At 36.1% G+C, this 23271-nt stretch overlaps 1 protein-coding gene across 3 annotated transcripts in view; it reads right to left on the reverse strand.

Moving 5' to 3' along the window:
* The window catches only part of fgd4a (FYVE, RhoGEF and PH domain containing 4a), a 75111-nt gene that overhangs the window by 30581 nt on the left and 21259 nt on the right, over window positions 1–23271 (reverse strand). For 2 of the 3 annotated variants that reach the window (XM_046864331.1, XM_046864333.1), the window contains exon 2: window positions 7499–7585. In XM_046864331.1, coding sequence (XP_046720287.1) covers window positions 7499–7585 — 87 coding nt within the window. Of the gene's footprint in view, window positions 1–7498; window positions 7586–11399; window positions 11516–23271 lie in introns of those variants that run through there. The other variant, XM_046864332.1, reaches the window with a different exon arrangement.

Here is a 23271-nt window from a genome sequence, read left to right on the forward strand (position 1 = left end):
CATCATTAATCAGGAAATAAAAAACTGATAGTCAAACAGAACATAAACAGGACAATAGCAAGTTACCTGTTTGTTTTTGTGTTTTTTTGGTTATCTGACACGAGGAAGCTTTTAGTATTGACAGCTGTGTTACTGGGAAGATTTAACTCGAGCAAGTGAAAAACAAGCAAACACCCTACCATGCATAAGTACAGATCACACCACCTCTGACTTCGTGAAAAAAAGGAAATGACCACAAGTTTGAACAGAATGCAGAACTGACTGATGAAGTCAACAAAATCTTGCAAGTAAGAAACAAAGACTTTAAAGAAAAGGCGTTTTGGAATCTATAATTCTAGTGGATATACACAGAGGAACTGGTGGACACCTACAGATGCAGATAAGACCAGGATAGTTAAAGCTAGTCAAAAAAGACGAGGGAAACATTAGAAACTAATAACTAGATAACGTCTCTCAGTCGGCTCTCAAGTGCGCTGAATGCAGGCGTTCTTAGAAAGAAGGCACTCATGAGCTTAATTTACAATTGTGCAATATTCAAAGAGAAGAAAGAAATCTATATACATGCAACTCATCTGAGAATCATTCTAATGACCATCGAGTACATTTTCTTGAGATGAATAAGCAAAAGCAATCAACACAGAGAGCAGATTACACTCACCTTCGAGCAGACAATAATACACTCCAAAGAGAGACAGACTGAGAACAAAAGAGTCACACAAGCCTTCCTGTCCTTGTGTACACCACAGTCAGACTGAAGTATGAGAGCAAAATTAGGCCTAAGATGTAAAAAAAGCTCCTCCTTCTGTGAGGAGCTTTTTTTTTCATTTATTACTGGAGTGATGGCTCATGAAGCTGATTGTCCAGCAAACAATGTTTTTATAGTACAGTTATATCTGATACAATCTATATATAATGCTCCATGCTCACATATGCATCTAGATTGCCTCATATTTCAGTTGTGAAGTTTAGTCTGAGTGAAGATCAAAATGGCTAGCTAAAATATTAAGATATGGAGAAATATTAAGATATTTTTTCATATGAAACCCACACCAGCCACAATATTAGGACCAAAAAATAGTGCTATTGTCTAATCAGTCAATGATGCTGCAGCACCAAAAAAACATCTCCCCAGATAAATCGCTAGGTAAAGATTCTGATGCTCACATCAAACTTCAGAATGGAAAAAAATGTGATATTACTTTGACCATTGATTTGCTGATAGTTCTAGAGATGCTATTTCATTCTAGAGTTGTATGAAAAGGACAAAACGACTGAGTGACTTGATGCTCATTGACTTCTATTGTGTATTGTAATACTGTATTTCCAGTTCATTTTCATTGTGGTAGTAACATAGAGAATGAACAACATTTCACAAGTTCAACCATGCGAAAGGCAGTGTTCTGAACTTGATATAAAGTCACACGCTCGTCTAATAAAATGTGTTGTGGCATAACCAGATTTAGAAATAAATATAGAAAATAAATCCTATACTGATTTTCGATACCAAATACAATGTAGATGTTTCATCATTCAATTTGCGTGTGAAATTGCTCATGGATTTCAAGTGGATTTCAGATATCAGGTGGAGCAGCATCAAGTTACAGTTTCTATCTATCTATCTATCTGTCTGTCTGTCTGTCTGTCTGTCTGTCTGTCTGTCTGTCTGTCTGTCTGTCTGTCTGTCTGTCTGTCTGTCCATCAGATTAGTTTTTTTTTTTTTAAAGTATTTGTAAAAACGCAAACTTCTGATCTAATCTAGTTACAAGATGTGGGACTTCACTACCTCTGCACAACTCAAACAGGTCATATCACTTAAACACTAATAACCAAACTGCATGGTTCAGATGGTCCAATCCATTTATTAGTGCATGAATGTAGTTTAGGGGAAGTGGTAGCTCAGTGGTTTAGGCATAGGACTTCTGATCAGCTCGTGAGTTCAAATCAAAGCACCACCAAGCTGGGCCCTTGGAGAAGACCCTTAACTGCTCAGTGCAGTTATAAATGAAATCATTTTTAAGTTGGTCCTGATCGGGGCATCTGGTAAATAGCGTAAATAATGTAAAAAGTAGTACCATTTAAAACCATTAAATTTTCACCAGAAACTTACTTTATCAATAGAATATAAAACAAGAACTTACAAAAAAAAAAAATGGTTAACTCATAGTTTCATTTAAACCAGCATGTAGTAAAACAGTATATCAGTGATGATGATAAGGCCTATTGTCTACTGTTCACAAAACTATAGTTCTATATTTAACAGTGGGTAAACACTTTGTGCACTTCTCTTCACTCATTTCCTTTATGATGCTCTTATTCCTATACTGTATTATCTAAAAAAAACTGAACTAAACCACAAATACCACAAAATCTATCTGCCAGTTGAAAATTAAAGATAAAAAATATAAACATGCATACATGTCTCTCTGTGTTATGCACTTGCATTTTCAGTATGACTAAGAACAAGGAAGTGGCCCATTAGTCATGACACAAAAACAGACTTCAGTTCTGTATAAGACACCAGTGTGAGAGTTGCAGGACAATGGCGATTTGACAAAATAAAACAGAAAATAAAACAGTAGATTATTAACTAAATGATAGCATGAATTAAAATATCATTATGACATTAGCCTGGTTATTATTATTATTATTTCCTGAAATAGTCTTTAATCTTCATTCATTTTACAAATTATTTTTGTGTTTCATGGTCCTTATCATAATGGATTAACTGTCAATCAAATAATGGAATAGGCCATGTGTTTATTCTCATTGATCGATATCTTTTACACAGTATGGATCAACTGTACACAAAACAATTACAAGCAAATAATTTCAAACAAAAATGTAATTCAAACTTTTTGCTTAAAAAAGCCAGTGAGTTTATTTTCATGTCCTTCATGTCACACCTGGTTTGGAAGCAGCCCATAGAATATGCATTACTCTTAATTCTGCTATCTTACAACTACAACAACAACAAAAATTATAGAATAAATTCACTGCTGAATGCTATATTTGCTTCATACCCATCCCTTTATATAATACACATAAACATGCTCTTTTTTCTATATATAGTTTGTGAATCTGGTCACACCAGTTCTATTTTGATATCAAATCTGTTTATCATTTGCAGTAGGTCTTTATTTAGTCCAATACATGCACTTTGACTAACTGATTGCCTAATGATTAACAATACTGCAACAAACTGTAACACTTTCACTTCATGTGGACACTTTGCTTGAAGTTTTCCACATTGTATGTCATAGCCTTATTCCAAAATATATTAAATTAATTTTTTTTCTCAAATTCTACAAACAATACCCCATAATGACAACGTAAAAGAAGTTTGTTTTAAATCTTTGCAAATTTATAAATAAAAACAAACAACAACAAAAATAAATCACAAGTACGTAAGTATTTACAGCCTTTGTCAATACTTTGTTGAAGCACTTTGGCACCAATTACAGCCTCAAGTCTTTTTGAGTATGATTCTAGAAGCTTGGCACCTATTTTTGGGCAGTTTCTCACATTCTTCTTTGCAGAACCTCTCAAGCTCCATCAGGTTGAATGGGGAGCGTTGATGCACAGCCATTTTCAGATCTCTCCAGAAATGTTCAATTGGGTTCAAGTCTGGGCTCTGGCTGAGCCACGCAAGGACATTCAAAGAGTCATCCCGTAGCCACTCTATTGTTATCTTGGCTGTGTGCTTAGAGTTGTTGTCCTGTTGGAAGATGAAGCGTCACCCCAGGTTTTCATCAATGAGTCTCTGTACATTGCTGCATTCATCAGGTTTTCATCAATGAGTCTCTGTACATTGCTGCATTCATCTTTTCCTCAATCCTGACTAGTCTCCCATTTCCTGCTGCTGAAAATCATCCCTACAGCATGATGCTGCCACCACCATGCTTCACTGAAGGAATGGTATTGGCCAGGTGATGAGCAGTGCCTGGTTTCCTTAAGACATGATGCTTGGCATTCAGGCTGAAAAGTTCAAGCTTTGTTTCTCATGGTCTGAGAGCCTTTCAAGTAAAGTCAAGTCAAGTTTATATTTTATAGTGCTTTTCACAACAAACATTGTCTCTAAGCAGCTTTACAGAATTGAACAGTTAAAGTGAACGATGTGTATTTATCCCTGATTAGCAGCCATGGCGACTGTGGCAAGGAAAAACTCCCTTAGATGTTATGAGGTAGAAACCTTGAGAGGAACCAGACTCAAAAGGGGAACCCATCCTCATTTGGGTGACATCAAGAGTATGATTATAGTCTTTAAACAATCCAGAACACTGAAGAGTGAGAGCTAACAGGAGAACTGGAATTTAAGATGAGCAATGTCCTTTTTACAGTCACGTTTTAGGTGCCTTTGTGTCTTTTTAGTGTCATATGTCTTTTACTGAGGAGTGGCTTCCGTCTGGCCATACGTAAAGGCGGAGTGCTGCAGAGATAGTTATTCTTCTAGAAGTTTCTCCTCTCTACAAAGAGAAATGCTGGAGCTTCTACAGAGTGACCACTGGGTTCTTCATCACCTCCCTGACTAAGACCCATCTCCCTCGATTGCTCGGTTTGGCCGGGCGGCCCGCAATAGGAAGATCCTGGTGATTCCAAACTTCTTCCATTTATGGATGATGGAGGCCCACTGTGCTCACTGGAACCTTCAATGCTGCATAGTTTTTTCTGTACCCTTCCTCAGATCTGTGCCTCGATACAGTACTGTCTCTATGGTCTACAGACAATTCCTTGGACTTCATGGTTAGGTTTGTGCGCTGACATGCAATGTTAAATGTGGGACCTCATATAGACACCTGTATAGACAGGTGTGTTCCTTTCCAAATTATGTCCAATCAACTGAATTTAACCACAGGTGGACTCCAATCAAGTTGTAGAGACATTTCAGGGATGATCAATAAAAACAGGATGCACCTGAACTCAGTTTCAAGGGTCATGTCAGGCCGTGAATACTTAAAAAAAAAATAAATAAATAAATACAAATTTTCACATGCCTTGTGTATGTATTTTTAATACATTTGCAAAGATTTCAAACTCACAAAATTATGAGGAAAATAATGAATTTAATCTATTTTGGAATAAGACTGTAACATAAAATTTGGAAAAAGTGAAGGGATGTTAATACTTTCTGCATACACTGTACCTGTACTTAGTGTTTAAACGTGTTACTTTGTTTACTGATGATGATGTGAGCAGCCATTTATTTGACATAATCTGCTGAACTCACCTTCAAGGAGACCATTTTGAGATTTCAGGTAGGAATTGGCAAGGAAAATGTTCTCTTTTTTTTGTAGTTAAAGTTATGCCTTTTTTTTTTTTTTTAAATGAGGTATTGGTCCAAGGTCAAGTGGGAGCAAAAAAATCTGTCTAGTGACTAACAACATCAACTGATTGGCATTTTTTTGATATTCTGCATGTAGAAATGGATTGAATGCATATCAAATTAAGGCTTCAAACTGTATATATACAAAATATTGCCCTTTGGACATTCCCACGTTTTGTAGTATTACAACCCTTAGCTGAAATGGATCTATTGGGATTATATGTCATGATATGCATCTACACATGCTGGGCAATAATATAAAAATTATGTAGGTAAAAATACATATACGCTACAAAACTGTTTACTACTACTTCTACTACTTCTTAGTACTAGAATGATACTAAGAATTATACTAATAGTAATAAAAGTTGTTACTACATAAATATTCACCACCATTGAAATAAACCCCCGAAAAACTGTTCTCATGTAAAGCAACATGGTTACAAATGTAAATTTGTGATCTATTGGAAATGAGCACATTTTGAGTTGGCCCTAAGTTATGATCTACAGTTTAATGCCCCAAACACTTCTTTCAAAATCTGTCAATTTAATTATAGTGAAACTGATTTTAATTTAGATCGCAGTTTCTGAATTCACAGGTGAAACTTTATTCGGCTGTTTCTGTCCTGCAAACTGGATGATTAACAGATCTGATAACATGATCAGACAAACCTCCAAGGAATGAACCGTACACGCCTATGTAATTTGAAAAGAATCTTCAGTATTTGACCTGAATATGCAACATGGCTTATTAGCAGTAAAAATATGCATAAACAGTGTTTTAAACTTTCTTTCAGCTTTTCCCATCAGGGATAATCCGCATGTTTGATTTGGCACGTTTTTACGCTGGATGCCCTTCCTAAAGCAACCCTCCCCATTTATCCTGGTTTGGAAACGGCACTAAGAGTGGCTGGGGTTGGTTCCCTGACCGGGGATCGAACCACTAGACCACCAGGGAACCCATGCATAAACAGTGTTATATAAACTACAAAACATTTTTTTTATCTGACTGATTTTTTTATCCCACATTTATTAATGTGGAGATTATCAACTCATTGGATAGAGGAAGTTCACATTCAGTCCAAGATTATAAAGCATTATAAAGTCATATAACAGAATTCAGAAACAAACTAGTCAGTGAACATATGACAGCTACAGTATATAGAATAGACCAAACACCTAGTTTCAATAAATGATGTGGGCTTGCTTACAGATAAAAAAGATGAATTACATAAATAAGCTTTTATCTACTATAACAAAAAAAGCATTTAGCATGAAGTTGGTAAAGTGTCAAAAATCTCAAATCCTCTTGTGATTCAAGTTCATTTCGATCAGGATGCCATGGGGGCATTACAAACTGACATACTCTTTATGTACCCTGAAACATACTATACATTCCTAATTTATATTTACTGCTTTAAGTTTTTCACTCCAGAACATACAATCTTCGCTTGGCTTAATATTAGAATATCACTGGTCCTTCATGAGGAAATTTTGCTACTGTGGACATCTTTCAAGTAGAAAATGTTTATATATTAGAGAAAAAAATTATATCACCAGTGTAACCCACCTGACTCTCTTCTGTGTTAGTTACAATGGAGAATAATAAATAAATTACTATTAAATTAATAAAAAGTATACCATAAACCAAAGTGTCAACATCCTGTAACCAAACTAAAACTCCTCCTACACGTACCCCCAAGCCCTTGATGATTACTGTAAAACCTAATGCTAATGAATACTTGTGCAGACTAATTTTTTTTTAATAATTCGAATGAACTGGAAAACATTTTTCACTTTTGAAGGTGTTTTTCTGGCAATTTTTTAGCCCAAAGCTTTCGGTGGGATAAATCAAAAAGATATGCTATTGTCAGCTAAGACAGAGAGAGAAAAACACCATTCATTTGAAAAAATTGTACCGGGAGCACTTGACAATCATTACTTTTGTGAGACGAGGGATACCATTGAGTTGATATCTGCTCAACTATCAGTCATTCCAAATTTGTTTCTTCTACTCGCTCATTGTGCTGTTAGCGGGAGAAAAGAAGACTCTTTAGCATCACTTTGCTCTAAATGATAGTTCATAGCAGTGTCTGTTCACAGATGTAGATTCTCTCAAGAGAAACAGAGAGGGTATTAATAAGAACAGAGAGGGAGAGAAGCATTCGAAAGTTTTACCTTGTGCCTCAGCAATCTTCACCCCCACACAAGCCTCCTCTTCATCGAGGGATTTGGAGGGGAAGCAGCTCGCATTGCCCGCTTTCTCTGTAACAAATCAAAATGTTCATCAGGTTTAGTGCTTGAGAATGATGAATCTGTACATGTCATGGCCTAAAATAAAACAAGGAACTTCAGAATATCACAATTCGTTGGCTACTTCATGATGCAGAAGGGTAAACTTGAGACATTCAAAAGCATACACACATGAAAAAAATGGCAGATTGGAGAATCTTTTGCCACTTTTTGGCTTATAGAGCAGTAAAGACAGGAAAAATGATTAGAAATCTCTACAGACATTGTGATTACATTTGATTTTCAAAATCAATCTTGATGCAGTCGTACATATCGTAATGTTTTATAATGGAACTTAAAACACAAACTGTTTTTTTCCAACCATAAAGAATGAAATAATTGTGCTGGCAGAGCAAATGGCAGTAAAATCATTACATTGTCCCTTGTCTCCATTGATGTACAAGTTTTTGAACGAGTGAATGTTAATTTATGGCATTACATTATTATTATTACATATTTTATTTCCATTTTGTTTTGCCAAAACCTGTGCTCTAAGAGTGGAGGATGTATTTACAGCAAATAATTTATTTTCATTTTTCTTAAAAATAAAAAAAAGCATTTTTACTGAATATAAAGCACAGGGACACACCCCTGGAGTCCATAAAACCCAGTAAAGCTCATTTCAAAATGCGTTCGAAACTAGCTTTGGGAATGAGAAATGTCAAGTTGCTGACAAGGGAATAGCCTGAGTTAAGCTGCGGTCACATGACACTTTTCGTTTCATTGATTTCCATTTAAAGTACGTGAGACATGATACCGCAAACCCGGCGCAACAAAATAGAATAGTCAAAGCTTCGATGCTGCGATAGAAGGAGCCATTTTGGTTATATGGGGATGCTCAATGTCTGATTTCACATAGAATTACCGTTTGTTCCATAATAAGATACTATACAGCCTGTTATAATTATGTTGTAAATAAAAATGTGAAAAGAAAAAAGCTTTTTATAAATATTATTAACGTGTGTGAATAAATCCAACCACCCCGTAACAGATTCAAGTTTCACACAGGAGCATCTGGGCGGTAGAGATTAAAATATTTAACAATGTCTGGGAGATTATGTTCTATTCCGATTTCATTCTGTAAATTCATTTTTGATTGTTTTTCAGTGCATCGTTTTTGCGCTGTACTTAGCGTGTCCTCGTCCTCCCAGGAAAGAATAAACATGGGCGTGTAAGTCCTAAACCGGAGACACCCCTATTCAGCTATGCTCCACAATTTCAAGTTTGGTCGACTGAATGAGTGTCACATGAAGAAGTGCGACTGATAAAAGATCGATGCGTAATAGCATATAGCACAAATGTAAAAAAAAAAATATAAAATCCACATTTAAATAAATACAGCCTGATTTGCGATGTTGCTGTTTACAATATACTGCAGATTGTCATACAGACTGTTGCTACCATATCTGCAGAAGGTATCCAAAGAAATTTCAGATACTTATACTTTCAGATACTTATACCAAACTTTTTGATTGTTTGAGGTCTCTCTGCCTCTCCAGAGATCTCTCTGCCTCCACAGGTTTTGGAGGAAATGAATGAGCCCCAGGCTGAGGGCTGTGGTGAAACCTTTCCAGATAGACAAGTATGGAAGAAAGCTTGTATGGAAGAAAGCTTGATCCTATGCACCAAATAGCAATTCAGAGTATGAATTAGCAATATTCACACTATTTATATGTAAAAACACTCACAAACAAACTGGGTCAGGATGGTGGTGAGACAATAGCGCCGCTTTCACATACGGGCCAGGTGTCCGCATACTTTCGAATATATAGAATGCTTCCTAAGATGACGTAATGGAACTGTTATGGGGATAGGGAGGGTTTAAAGACAAAGGAGGGACAGAGAGTGAGAGAGATAGAGAAAGAATGCTGGATGGACAGATTATGTGTAAGCCTGAGGAATAATAAAGTCAGCTGTACAGCAAAGCTAATTCCGAATCTTGTGGAAGTAAGAGCTCTCCAGAGATTTCCGATCACTAATTAAATTCTCGGTGATATCTGGGACAGTCTGACTTCTGAGCTCCCCCGCTCTCGTTTTAATTTAATGTGTGAACAAAGGATTAGAAACAAGAAAAACAGAAATCACTCATAAACACACATACACCAGTGTCAAGACATTCTAGTTATATAAATATTTATGTGGCTAATTTAGTAGCTAATAAAACTTAAATGACTAAAATGCTTAAAAATAATTTTAGCCTCCAGGAGATTCTAAATCCATGACCTAGTGAAGTTACATGAGGACTCCTGTAAATCCTTCTGGATTGCTGGAATACAGATACACAAGGTCAGTCAGGGTTGACACACACACACACACACACACACACACACACACACACACACACACACACTGCTCTACAACGTACAAGTGTAAAAATTCACCTGTAAATCAAGTCGATGCTTAGAGAACAAATGTATTCGTATTCATGTATATGTATGTGTGTGGTTTCTTGTCAGTGAGACTAATCTACAATTCTCCTGACATTCAAGATCATTTAACACACACACACACACGAAAATTTAAATATGAATAAAAAAAAAAAAAATTACCGAAAATAATATTTTCCACATAAATACATATATAACCTCACAAACCTAAATAAGCTGGGTTGGTGAAAAAGCACGTTAAATTTGCCTGCACGTGTGAATGTATGTGTGTTGAGCTCAAGACTCTGATACCATCGTGTCATACCTATCATCCGTACTGCCCTGCATTACAAACACACCAAAGGGGTAGTGACACAGTTACCATGGATATGCGTTTCCATGGCAGCCTGAGGCCGAACAGGTATGCGATGGAAATCAGTGAGAAAACGATGTCATATCTCAGGTTTTATCAGCATGACAACAGCATGTGAGAAAATGTCACCGACATGAACATCATAGTTTTAATGACGCTTAGTAACATGCGGCTTAGCTTTATAATGTCATACCCTTGGGTGTGAGGAGCAGAGTGTGCAGTTACACAGATAGCTCATTATACAGGAAAACGAGACAAAAATACCCCACTTTATTTTTGTCTTTATTAAACATTATCTGGCTGCTAAAATAGAAACGCGTTTGTTATCTGTTCTTCTAATCTCAGGCACAGGTTAACTGAAAGTGTTCAGTTTCAAAAAAGCATTGTGTGAGCGTCGGAGTGAAAATTCAGTGTGGTCTTCTGTAGTTGTAACCCATCTGCTTTCAGGGTAAATGTGCTGTGCATACAGTAATTGAGATGCTTTTCTGCCCAGCACAGTGGTAAAGAATGCTTACCAGAGTCTCTGCAGACTTAACCAGACTTGAACCAAAACACTGAATTATCCCCTGACTTTGCTTATTAACTTTTACAGCTGCTCTCTGGATTTATTTTGTTTATTGCACAATTTGTTATCAACTCTAGTTTGTAAAATTTGTGCTTTTCAAAAATGCTCAAACGACAATGACACGGTTAGAATCAGAATTTTACTTCATTCGAAGGTTTAATATGTGTTACTTTTTGACAATGTTCATTGTTAGTAAGCACTACGCAAATCAAACTGAATAGAACTGAACAATTGATGTAAACATCAACTAAATTCACTTGTACCTGCTAGGTTTTTGTTATTTATTTATATGTGTGTGTATGTGTTTTCTGTATATTCTACATTTAAACAAGAAATCAAAACCTCATCCTTTATTTGAACAACTTATTACAGCTCTAATTTAAGATCCACTTCTGCAAAACAGCACACAATCCAACTTCTCCTTACGAGTTACTGTGTAACTACAACCAGTTAATTGTAGAATGAACAAATATACAACACTACCTGCTCCGTATTGTGTCCGTTCTAGCTTGGTTTCCTCTCTCAGGTTCTGTCTCAGAGGCTTAGGCATTGTAACCACTCAAGTGATATGAGGAAGTCGTGTGAAGTATCTAGCTATATACCACATGCCTTTTTACATTTCGCACCACACTAATTACTTTGTTTTTCACAAAGTGTTGAAGCTTGTGGGTGTCTAACGAGATGCATTCTCTACATTTCTCCTCCCATTGCTGATGTCACAGGTGCAAGATTATTGCATGGGAAGCAAGATATATATGTGTATATTATCTGTCGATCAAAGGAGTACTTTATGCATTCTTCTGCAACAATAATGTGCTGAAATTGATCATTATTTATTAAACATTCTACACAGCTCACAGGCTACAAATAGTGATGATTATAATAATAATAATAATAATAACAATAATAATAATAAGAGTTTTAGAGTCTAAACTTCAGGTACAGTATTTATTGGCAAAAAGATTTGCATCCAATAATTAATTATTAATTAATAATTAATTATTATATTTACTAACATGTCCAATTGCTTTTAAGCTTTTAAATACAAATATCATGAATATGAATATATAAACACTTATGAACTGTGTATTTCTTTTGTCTGTATTGGATAGGAATATATACTGTATGAGAATATACAGTATATATATATATATATATATATATATATATATATATATATATATATATATATATATATATATATATATATATATACACAGTACAGACCAAAAATTTATATATATTGTATATACAGTACAGACCAAAAGTTTGGACACACCTGCTCATTCAAACAGTTTTCTTTATTTTCATGACTATGAAAATTGTAGATTCACACTGAAGGCATCAAAACTATGAATTAACACATGTGGAATTATATACATAACAAAAAAGTGTGAAACAACTGAAAATATGTCATATTGTAGGTTCTTCAAAGTAGGCATCAAGAGAATGCCAAGAGTGTGCAAAGCAGTAATCTAAGCAAACGGTGGCTACTTTGAATCTACAATTTTCATATTCATTAAAAATAAAGAAAACTCTTTGAATGAGAAGGTGTGTCCAAACTTTTGGTCTGCACTGTATATATATACACACATACATACACACACACATGTATATGTATGTATGTATATGGAAGTTTTCTTTCTCACACAGCTAAACACAGCTGATGCAGAAAAAAATAAACCCGGCGTTTAAAAACCACCCGACATTGTGACCATAGGCTTAGTGTGTCCTGGGCTTTAAGTAAATATATATATATATATATATATATATATATATATATATATATATATATATATATATATATATATATATATATACATACAGTGCCCTCCACAATTATTGGCACCCCTGTTTAAGATGTGGTCGTGGACTTCAAAAATTCTCCTTTTTTAAAACAACATAGAACCCAAATGCAAAAAAAGAGGAAAAATCCAACCTTTTATTTAAGTACATTACTTTGGTGGTAAAAATCACACATTTAGAAAAAAAAAAAACTTGAAATCATGTGTGCCACAATTATTGGCACCCTGATGTTAATACTTTGTACAACCTCCTTTTGCCAACAAGACAGCACTTAATCTCCTCCTATAACATTTCACAAGATTGGAGAACACAGAGAGAGGATTTTGACCATTCTTCTTTGCACAATCTTTCTAGATCATCCAGTGTCCTGGGTCCTCTCTTATGCACTCTTCTCTTTAGCTCGCCCCACCGGTTTTCGATTGGGTTGAGGTCTGGGGACTGAGATGGCCATGTGAGGACCTTGAGTTTGTGACTGCTGAACCACTTTTGTGTAGATTTTGCCACATGTTTTGGATCATTATCCTGCTGAAAGACCCAATGACGACCCATCTTCAGCTTTCTGGCAGAGGCCATCAGGTTTTTATTTAAAATATCCTGGTACTTCAAAGCGTTCATAATGCCATGCACCCTAACAAGGTTCCCAGGGCCATTTGAAGAGAAACAGGCCCACAGCATCACAGATCCTCCACCATACTTCACGGTGGGCATGAGGTGCTTTTCGGCATACTCATCTTTTGTTTCGCCAGACCCACTTAGAGTGTTTGTTGCCAAAAGCTCAATCTTAGTCTCATCTGACCAAAGCACACGATCCCAGTTGAAGTCCCAGTACCGCTTAGCAAACTCCAGACGTTTACGCTTGTGAGTGTTAGTGAGAAAAGGCTTTTTCCTTGCATGCCTCCCAAACATCTTGTTGGCATGTAGAGAGCGTCTGATCGTTGTTTTGGAGACTCTGTGACCCCAAGATGCCACTCTTTGATGCAATTCTGTGACGGTGAGCTTGGGAAATTTTTTTACTTCTCTTACCATCCTCCTCACTGTGCGTTGTGGCAAGATAAACTTGGGACCTCTTCCAGCCTTGCTTGTCACTGTTCCAGTTGTTTTAAACTTCTTAATGATTCCTCTGACTGTAGATACCGGCAAGTTAAGGCGAGTGGCTATTTTCTTGTAGCCATTGCCTGTCTTATGAAGGTCGACACACATCTGCCTTACTTGAATGGTGTGTTCTCTTGTCTTTGCCATGTTGACAAATGGGTAAGAGAATTAGGCCTCTGTGTCACGTCATATTTATACCCCAGGGAAACAGGAAATCATGAATTACTAATTAAAAGTCCTTAGATACCCTGACCAACCTTAGCAACTACAGAAAAATATATTTAAAAAAAAAAAAAATTAAATTTTTCAGAGGAATTGTTAGGGGTGCCAGTAATTGTGGCACACATGATTTCAAGTTTTTTTTTTCTTTTCTAAATGTGTGATTTTTTTTACCACCAAAGTAATGTACTTAAATAAAAGGTTGGATTTTTCTCTTTTTTTGCATTTGGGTTCTATGTTGTTTAAAAAAAAAAAGGAGAATTTTGTGGAGGGCACTGTATATATATACCCATCTTCAATGCTCTAACTGAGGGAAGGAGGTTGTTCCCCAAAATCTCGCAATAAATGGCCCGGTCATCCTCTCCTTAACACAGTGCAGTCACCCTGTCCCATGTGCAGAAAAACACCCCCAAAGCATGATGCTACCACCCCCATGCTTCACAGTAGGGATGGTGTTCTTGGGATGGTACTCATCATTCTTCTTCCTCCAAAAATGTTTAGTGGAATTATGACCCAAAAGTTCTATTTTGGTCTCATCTGACCAAATGACTTTCTCCCATAACTCCTCTGGATCATCCAAATGGTCATTGGCAAACTTAAGACGTGCCTGGACATGTGCTGGTTTAAGCAGGGGAACCTTCCGTGCCATGCATGATTTCAAACCATGACGTCTTAGTGTATTACCAACAGTAACCTTGGAAACGGTGGTCCCAGCTCTTTTCAGGTCATTGACCAGCTCCTCCCGTGTAGTTCTGGGCTGATTTCTCACCTTCCTTATGATCATTGAGACCCCACGAAGGTGAGATCTTGCATGGAGCCCGAGTCTGAGAGAGATTGACAGTCATGTTTAGCTTCTTCCATTTTCTAATGATTGCTCCAACAGTGGACCATTTTTCACCAAGCTGCTTGGCAATTTCCCCGTAGCCCTTTCCAGCCTTGTGGAGGTGTACAATTTTGTCTCTAGTGTCTTTGGACAGCTCTTTGGTCTTGGCCATGTTAGTAGTTGGATTCTTACTGATTGTATGGGGTGGACAGGTGTCTTTATGCAGCTAACGACCTCAAACAGGTGCATCTAATTTAGGATAATAAATGTAGTGGAGGTGGACATTTTAAAGGCAGACTAACAGGCCTTTGAGGGTCAGAATTCTAGCTGATAGACAGATGTTCAAATACTTATTTGCAGCTGTATCATACAAATAAATAGTTTAAAAATCATATTTTGTGATTTTTGGATTTCTGTTTTAGATTATGTCTCTCACAGTGGACATGCACCTACGATGACAATTTCAGACCCCTTCATGATTTCTAAGTGGGAGAACTTGCAAAATAGCAGGGTGTTCAAATACTTATTTTCCTCACTATATATATATATATATATATATATATATATATATATATATATATATATAAAGAAATACTTAATTGTGCATTCCTTACATTTTTATCTCCAGATAATTCTGAAGTATTATAAATAGTTTATGCTATTTGATTTACAGAGAAAGTTACTTAAAATAGAACAGAAAAATAAAATTAATATCCTGATATGCTTTAATGTGAGTATATGCTTTAATATTCAGAGTATTGGGCGAAGACCAATTTAGACGGGTCCACTTTGTGCAACTTTATAAACAATTTGTTCAAGTTATTTAAAATATTTTTGGGATTCAACACAGACCCTTTATTCGTCACATTGACCTGACCTTTATTATGCTTCATTTTTATTATTAAACACTCTTTATGTCAAATAAGAACATGAACTATGGAATAATTTCACATAAGTGTATAATAATAAAAATGACGTATAATAATGTTTATCTTTTATTGCACAATAACAAATTATATTTTCTTTTAGCAAAATAATTTTACATTGTATTATACATGAACCCTGTATTACAGATCTAATCATTTATTTAGCATTTAACTAAATCACATGTTTTACTCTTTAGAATGCTTTCTAAATTTTCAAATATATTATACACAAGAAGTTAGGGTAAGAGTAAGAGTAAGGGTTAGGGTTGTGATTTTTTGCCATTTTTTTTTATATTTTATATTAGGTCAATTAAAAGGCAGGCGCATCTGCGAGCAGCTAAGCATTGTTGTGGAACACGTGAATATTTAACGCAAAGTTCAGTTTTTCTCTTGTGCTCATTCGCTAAGATGAATAGCCAATATGAGTTCTCTTTCTCACAAAAGCGACAACGCCGATTCGCTGATGTCGAAAAACAGCTGACGCAGAAAAAAATAAAGCCGGCGTTTAAAAAACACCCGACATTGTGACCATAGGCTTAGTGTGTCCCGGTCTTTAAGTACTTATCCTTCGTTCTGAATCTAGCCTTATATATTTCATTGGTTATATATTCATGTGGAGAGAGATTTGTTTTGATTTAAGAGTTGTTAAACAAGTCTTCAAGCAGCTGTTGTTTAGTCTACTGGCACCAAAACCAAGTTCCCTGATTGGAGAGACTTGTGTTGTTCAATAAATGTCTAATTTAATTAATTTTATGTCTCACTTCTTATTACTTAACTGAGACGAAGGGGGGAAAAAAGCCCAACAATCAGCATCATAGATTTCGAAATATCTGCATCAGCCAGATAGAAACCCATATCGGTCGACCTCAATGTAACACTTTAGTAAACATTTATAAAATATAGTATTTATTGTATTATTTATTGCACTATTCAATTAAATACAAATAAAATTGCATTTTTTTGTGTTATAAATTGGTAGTGGTTAATGACAGTGGTGAACGCTGGGGTTCATGTGCACTGGCTTACTTATTCATTAATCTTTACTCAGTGCCTTTATTCTTTCCTTTTTCCTTTCCTTATTAAGATAAGATAAGATAAGATAAGATAAGATAAGATAAGATAAGATAAGATAAGATAAGATAAGATAAGATAAACCTTTATTTGTCCCACAGTGGGGAAATTATTGTTCCTTCCCTTCCCTTTCCTTCATCCCTTTATTTTTCCTTAATCTTAATCTGTTCTTTCCTTTTCTTCCTTCATTCCTTCTTTTCCTTACATCCTTCCCTCTTTCCTTTACTTCATCCCTTCATTCCTTTTCTTTTATCAAGCCTCCTTTCCTTTTTACCTTTATCCATATATTCCTTTCCTTTCTTTTACTTCCTTCATCCTTCCCTCATCCCTTTCCTTCCTTCATCCTTCCTCTTTCTTTTCTTTTCTATTTCTTTAATCTCTCCCTCATTCATTTACCTTTTTTATTTCATCTCTCCTCATTCCTTTACCTTCTTTTCTTTCATCCTCCATCATTCCCTTCCCTTCTTTTTGTTTATCTTTCCTCATTCCTTTAACTCCTTTTATTTCATCCTTCCCACATTCCTTTCCATTCTTTTTCTTTTGTCCTTACTGCATTCCTTTCTTTTCTTTTCTTTCTTTCTTTCTGCCCCATTCCTTTTCTTCTTTCTTTTGTCCTTCCCTCATTTCGTTCTTTCGTTCTTTCTTTCTTTCTTTCTTTCTTTCTTTCTTTCTTTCTTTCTTTCTTTCTTTCACTTCCCTCTTTGCTTCCTTCCTCTCTTTTTCTTTCCTTCCCTTTCCTTTTTTTTCCTTTTCCACACTTCCTTCCTTGCTTAAAAAAAGACATGCAGGCCACCCAGCTTCTATCTCAGCAGCATGTCACTGCTCTCACTGTGTTTGTGTGCATTCTTTTCTTTCAGTTTTTCTCCTCTGCATACAAAAACCCAACAAAACGCCCCGCCTTGGTTTGCAGTTTTGTCCGATGCCCACAGGTCTCACGTCATTTCATTTGCACGCTATCTGCCATTTCCTGGAAATAAAGTGCCTTTCAGTCTAATAGCAGAGATTTTAGTATATTCTCATGGTAAAATCTAAAAGCCTAAAATATGGCACTTTTTAAAATATGTACAGCAATATCTTAATAAGAAAGTACCGTCCTGTATGAGAAGTGCAGAACGAAACAGAAATGTCACTAGTCAATTTATGCTCTCCTAGTACTTAGATTTTAATTTCTGACATGCTGCTACAGAGAACATCACATGTCCTGTACTTTTCATACACATTAAATGAACCTTAAAATTCTGTTAAAAAACTTATGGTAACTATGATTTGTGGATAATTATAATAGCAGGCTTTAGTTTTGTTGCTCACTAAACAAACATAGTTACATTAAACTATATTTTATTTGCCAGCAACTTTTAAGATTTAGCAATCACTTATTTCAACTGTGTTTGAAATGTATTGTTTTCCTGTACTATTCTTCTTTTTCTTTCATCTGCTCCCATTAGGGGTCACCACAGCAGATCATCCGTCTCCATACTTCTCTGTCCTCTACATCTGCCTCTTTTAAACCAACTACTTGCATCTTCCTCACCACATCCATAAACCGCCTCCTTGGTCTTCCTCTTTTCCTCCTTCCTGGTGGCTCCATCCTCAGCATTCTCCTACCGATATACCCCATGTCCCTCCTCTGCACATGTCCAAACCATCTCAATCGTTCCTCTCTCACTATGACCAAAAACGTCCTACATGCGCTGTCCCTCTAATAAACTCATTTCTAAACTTGTCCATCCTCATCACTCCCAACGAAAACCTCAGCATCTTCAGCTCTGCTACCTCCAGCTCCACCTCCTGTCTTTTACTCAACACCACTGTCTATGGTGAGACCACTGTCTAAACCAGGTCTCACCATAGTCCTATAAACGTTCACTTTCACTCTTGCAGATATTCTATCACACTATTATATCTGCAATTACTGAAATAATACTTAAGTAACTTTATTTAATCTAATTTTAGTACCAGACTTTTACTACTGGCTTTTTTTTTATTCTGTTCAGTAGAGTTTTCAGACTTTGGTCTTTTAAGTACCAGTATAGGAATTTTGCACTTTATATTTAAAGGTTTGTGGACACCTGACACCAGAGTCCCCTTTCTGCTGTTATAACATAATAACCTCCACTCTTCTGGGACGATGTTCTACTAGACTTTGGTATGTTCTTGAAGATTTGTGCTCATTCAGCTACAATGGCTTTAGAAAAGTCAGGTACTGGTGTAGGGTGAGGAGGCCTGGGGTGCAGTCAGAGTTCCAATTAATCCCAAAACTGTTCAATGGGGTTGAGTTCAAAACTGTAAAGAAGGCCACACAAGATCTTTTACTCCAAACCATGTAAACCATATCTTCATAAAGCTGGCTTTGTGCACAGGGGCATTGTCATGCTAGAACATGTTTGGGTCTCCTTGTTCAAGGGTAGGAAAAATGTCATTGTGTGCCTTAAAGTTTTTGTTAAGAATGCCAAATATTGTAAATGTAAATGAAACAAAATACTAAAAACTAATTATTTGATAATGTCTTCTTGAAATAATGTCTTCATTTCCAATAAATCTTTTTGGTTAATGATTTTTTTTCACAAGCTGGTTATACTACACACATTCAAAGAAAAATAAGCCATTACAGGGTACAGCAGGTTTGAAATTGTGCACCCCATACTCTAACAAACTGTGGAAACTGACACAATTGTGCAAAAATACAGTCAATGCGCGATTGATTCACATCAGTAGAGCTGAAACATCAGCACTCACCTTGAATTAGACACACAGATGTTAAAAAAACTTACAGAATAATTTCTCTAATTTTTCGATGTGAATTTGGCCAGATCTCAAATACTTGAAGTCAGACTGTCAGCCAAACGCATATTTACATTTTGTTCACGTTTAAACACATTATAGTACATAAGACATAAACAGGAGAAGCTAAGGACCACTGTTACACAATGACACGTCACACTCGACTCACTCACATTCAGTTGTGTGCATTAATGCATTTATCTTGCTCGTAACATGTTATATTATACTAGGTTAGCACCCTGGAAAGCACATTGATTTATCATTACTAAGTAGTCATTAAAAACTCAGAATCCTCAGATTCTTGGATGATGGGAACACTGGTGTATTTAAACTGATCCAGACCACCTCAAACAGGTTCTCTTAACCATGGTACCATGCTTGCCAGCATCCTGGTCCACATCCCAGCTTTTACACTGCCAATTTCTCATGTGAACCCTGCCCTATTTTTGGCCTACACTACCTATGTGCAATCCCTTTAGTCTTACAGCATTCATTTAGCTCTTCATCCTGAGTCACTTCTTGAACAGATTCGAACAGAGATCCAGGCTGAGCTACAACACCACCCTGACTCTTCAAGTCTATTTGAGATTTTAGGTATTACTACAATTACTCTACAGTCACTCTGCAAACCTTCTTGTGTAACTCCAGGCTGATACACAGCATGGAGTTTTAGTGTGAGAGAGAAGAAGTGGTTTGACAAAGTTAGCCAACACATCCATAAGTGTCAAGTTTTGCATGTAAATCATTGCACATATGACTAACAGAGAGCAGTACAGATCAAAATCGTTTCGCTTCGATGCGACATTGGCACATTATTTGACCCCACAATCCGTACCATTTGTGAGATTATGTAAACCTGTGGCTCAGCAGATTACCCAATGACACGTGGAATCTCTGTGATTAGTCAGGATGCTCAGAGAGAAACCACACACTAGAGAAAACGAACTCTCTCTTATTCACACAGATCCTTTGTATATAATGCAGCCCCTTTTATTTAAGATTTTATATTGTAAAATCCATCCACACATTCATTCACACATCCCTTTTAAGCCACTTTGTGCTTTTAACAAGCATATTATTCAAATAATGGTGTGGAAAATACTCATGTATGATCGTATCAAATTGACACATATAGCGAGATAATTCAAGCAACAATCAAATTAAATCGCTATCAACATCAGTTTGTCAGAGAGCAAGTCGTTCAGGCCTAGAGTGACCAAACACTTGTGTATATAACTTAATCGGGTGGAGGTGGGGTATAGAGACAAGGGGTTTTGTTCTCTAATTGTGCTTCCTTTTTAAGGGTTTTACTTTCCTCATGAAAACTGACTTCTTCTTTTCAGATCTCTCAAAAAATATAAATTTTATATACTGAACTGTTATAAAATCAGGATTTTGCAACTATAAGGGGTGAAATTATAGCCCTCTTTACCACAGCACTTTCTTTCTCAACACTAGATTAGGCGTAACGGAAACATAAAAGAAAAAACATGCTCTGGGTAAAGTCACTGGTATTACACTTTCTTTTGATTCTGATGTTTAATGTGAACATTACCTGAAGCCCTTGATGTGTATCTGCACGATTGTAAGTGTTGTGCTGTTGCCACATGATTGGTCTACTGAATAGCTGCATAGATGAGCAGATGCACAGGTGTTCTTTATCTAATCTAGCTACATGGAAAGTTGTGGGACATTTAAAAACGAATAAAAGTGCAGATTGTATTGTGACTGAAAAAGCCCTCCGTGCAGAAGACTTACAGCTACAGCTTTAACTGTGACTGTTCGAAAGCACTGATGATGACTTTTTTCATAAAGACTAAATGAACCTCTTCTCTAACAATGTTTAACCCCATTAAAAACGACATGCGATAACAAAACAATAGTGCAGTAAATTAAGAGCATATATTTAACCCTGATATCGTCTGACTAATCCCAATTAAGAATTTAACAACATTGCGATAAGGCAATAACATACATAATAAACATACAAAAACTATGCAATACCGTTTCCAAAACACAAATCTAAATTTTTTGTTTACTTTTGTACACATAATACCTACGAGTCGCATAGCTGCTCTACAAAATGTTATTGAAGGTGCTGGACTTCTTGAAGAAGATCAGCATCGCGTCATACAAGCTCACAGCAGAGAACGTGTCGTTAGATCAGATCTAATCTAATAATAACACCTTGAAAATAAATCCAGGAAGCAAAATGTAAATGTGAATTTGTAAACAAATGCATTGGTATGAATCTGTAAGAGTTATAACAGTATGCACTGTACACACAGCCCTCATAGTGCAACACCATTACACTGTTGCCATTACAAAATACCTAGCTATAAATGTTTGTTTGTCTTTTCAATCTGGTAGGTGGATACAATATATGGACAAAAACACCTAACAATAAGATTTATATGAGCTTTTTGAACATGCCATTCCACATTAGTCCCCATTTGCTGTTATAATAACCTCTACTCTTCTGAGAATAATGGAGTGTGGCTATGGAGATTTGTATTCGTTCAGCTACAAGGGTGTTAGTAAAATCATATACTGATGTAGGCTGGGGAGGCCTAGGGTGCACTCAGATTTCCAATTCATTCCAGAAATGTTCAACAGGGTTGAGGTCAGAGGTTTACAGAAGGCCACTCATAAAACATATCTTTGGATTTCTGTGAACTTAAATCAGGGACCATTGGTAATTCATCATTTATCACTGATCAGCATCAGTGGGATTAAATATATTTTCTTGAACAGTTCTAATATTAGCTCAATGTCACAAGTACACTCCAGGGCAAAAGAAATGGGCGAAATCCAAATGGCAAAATATCAAGCTTTGAATAGCCTTTACAAAATCTTTGGTCAAAAATAAAGCAAATGCACTCCTGAGATCTCCTGTATCACCAGTTGCTTGTTTGCTTTGGTATAATGAACTGGTTGGGAAACACATGTACTCTATAGTCTTCTTATATGCAAAGCTAAAGTCAAAAAAACATGAAATTTCAACTCAACATGACATACAAAATTCAATCACAACATTTTTCAAACTAATATTTAGATACGTTTTGTCTAAATTTACCCACAAAACTTAAAGAAATCAAAGTGAAACTCCATTTCATATGAAGATACTTTATCTAGATACTAAAGCTTGAAATTTTGCTATTTTTGGCTTGGCCTCTTCTTTGCCCAGAAGTATACATAATTCCTCTGAGCCTCCCCTAGACTCCCCCTCACACAAAAGTAACTAAAACTGTGTATTGCCAAGAATCTAGTGATACGATATGTATCACGATGTAGGGGAGGCGATACAATATGTTGCTATTTAGTAAGCAAAGCGATATATTGGGATATTCCTTATTTTAGGAATAGGATATAATTTTAGAAATGCTGTTAATTAAGAACACACAGAAAGAGGAAGAAAAAGGAAGAAAGACTATTCTATAAAATGTAGAGAATGCAGTCAGGGAAGGAAGAGAGGCATTCTTGTTCTTTAAGCCACAAATTAAGCTTTGTCTGGTTATAAGCACAACCACACATGTTGTTCGTGAGTTTTTAATGCCATTTTAACATATTCCCACCTAAAAATCCAACCGCACATAAACATTACAGCAGCACCCCCAGGAAACAGGTAAATATTAAC

This window comes from Silurus meridionalis, chromosome 13 (genome assembly GCF_014805685.1).
Source record: "Silurus meridionalis isolate SWU-2019-XX chromosome 13, ASM1480568v1, whole genome shotgun sequence".
Lineage (NCBI taxonomy): Eukaryota > Metazoa > Chordata > Actinopteri > Siluriformes > Siluridae > Silurus > Silurus meridionalis.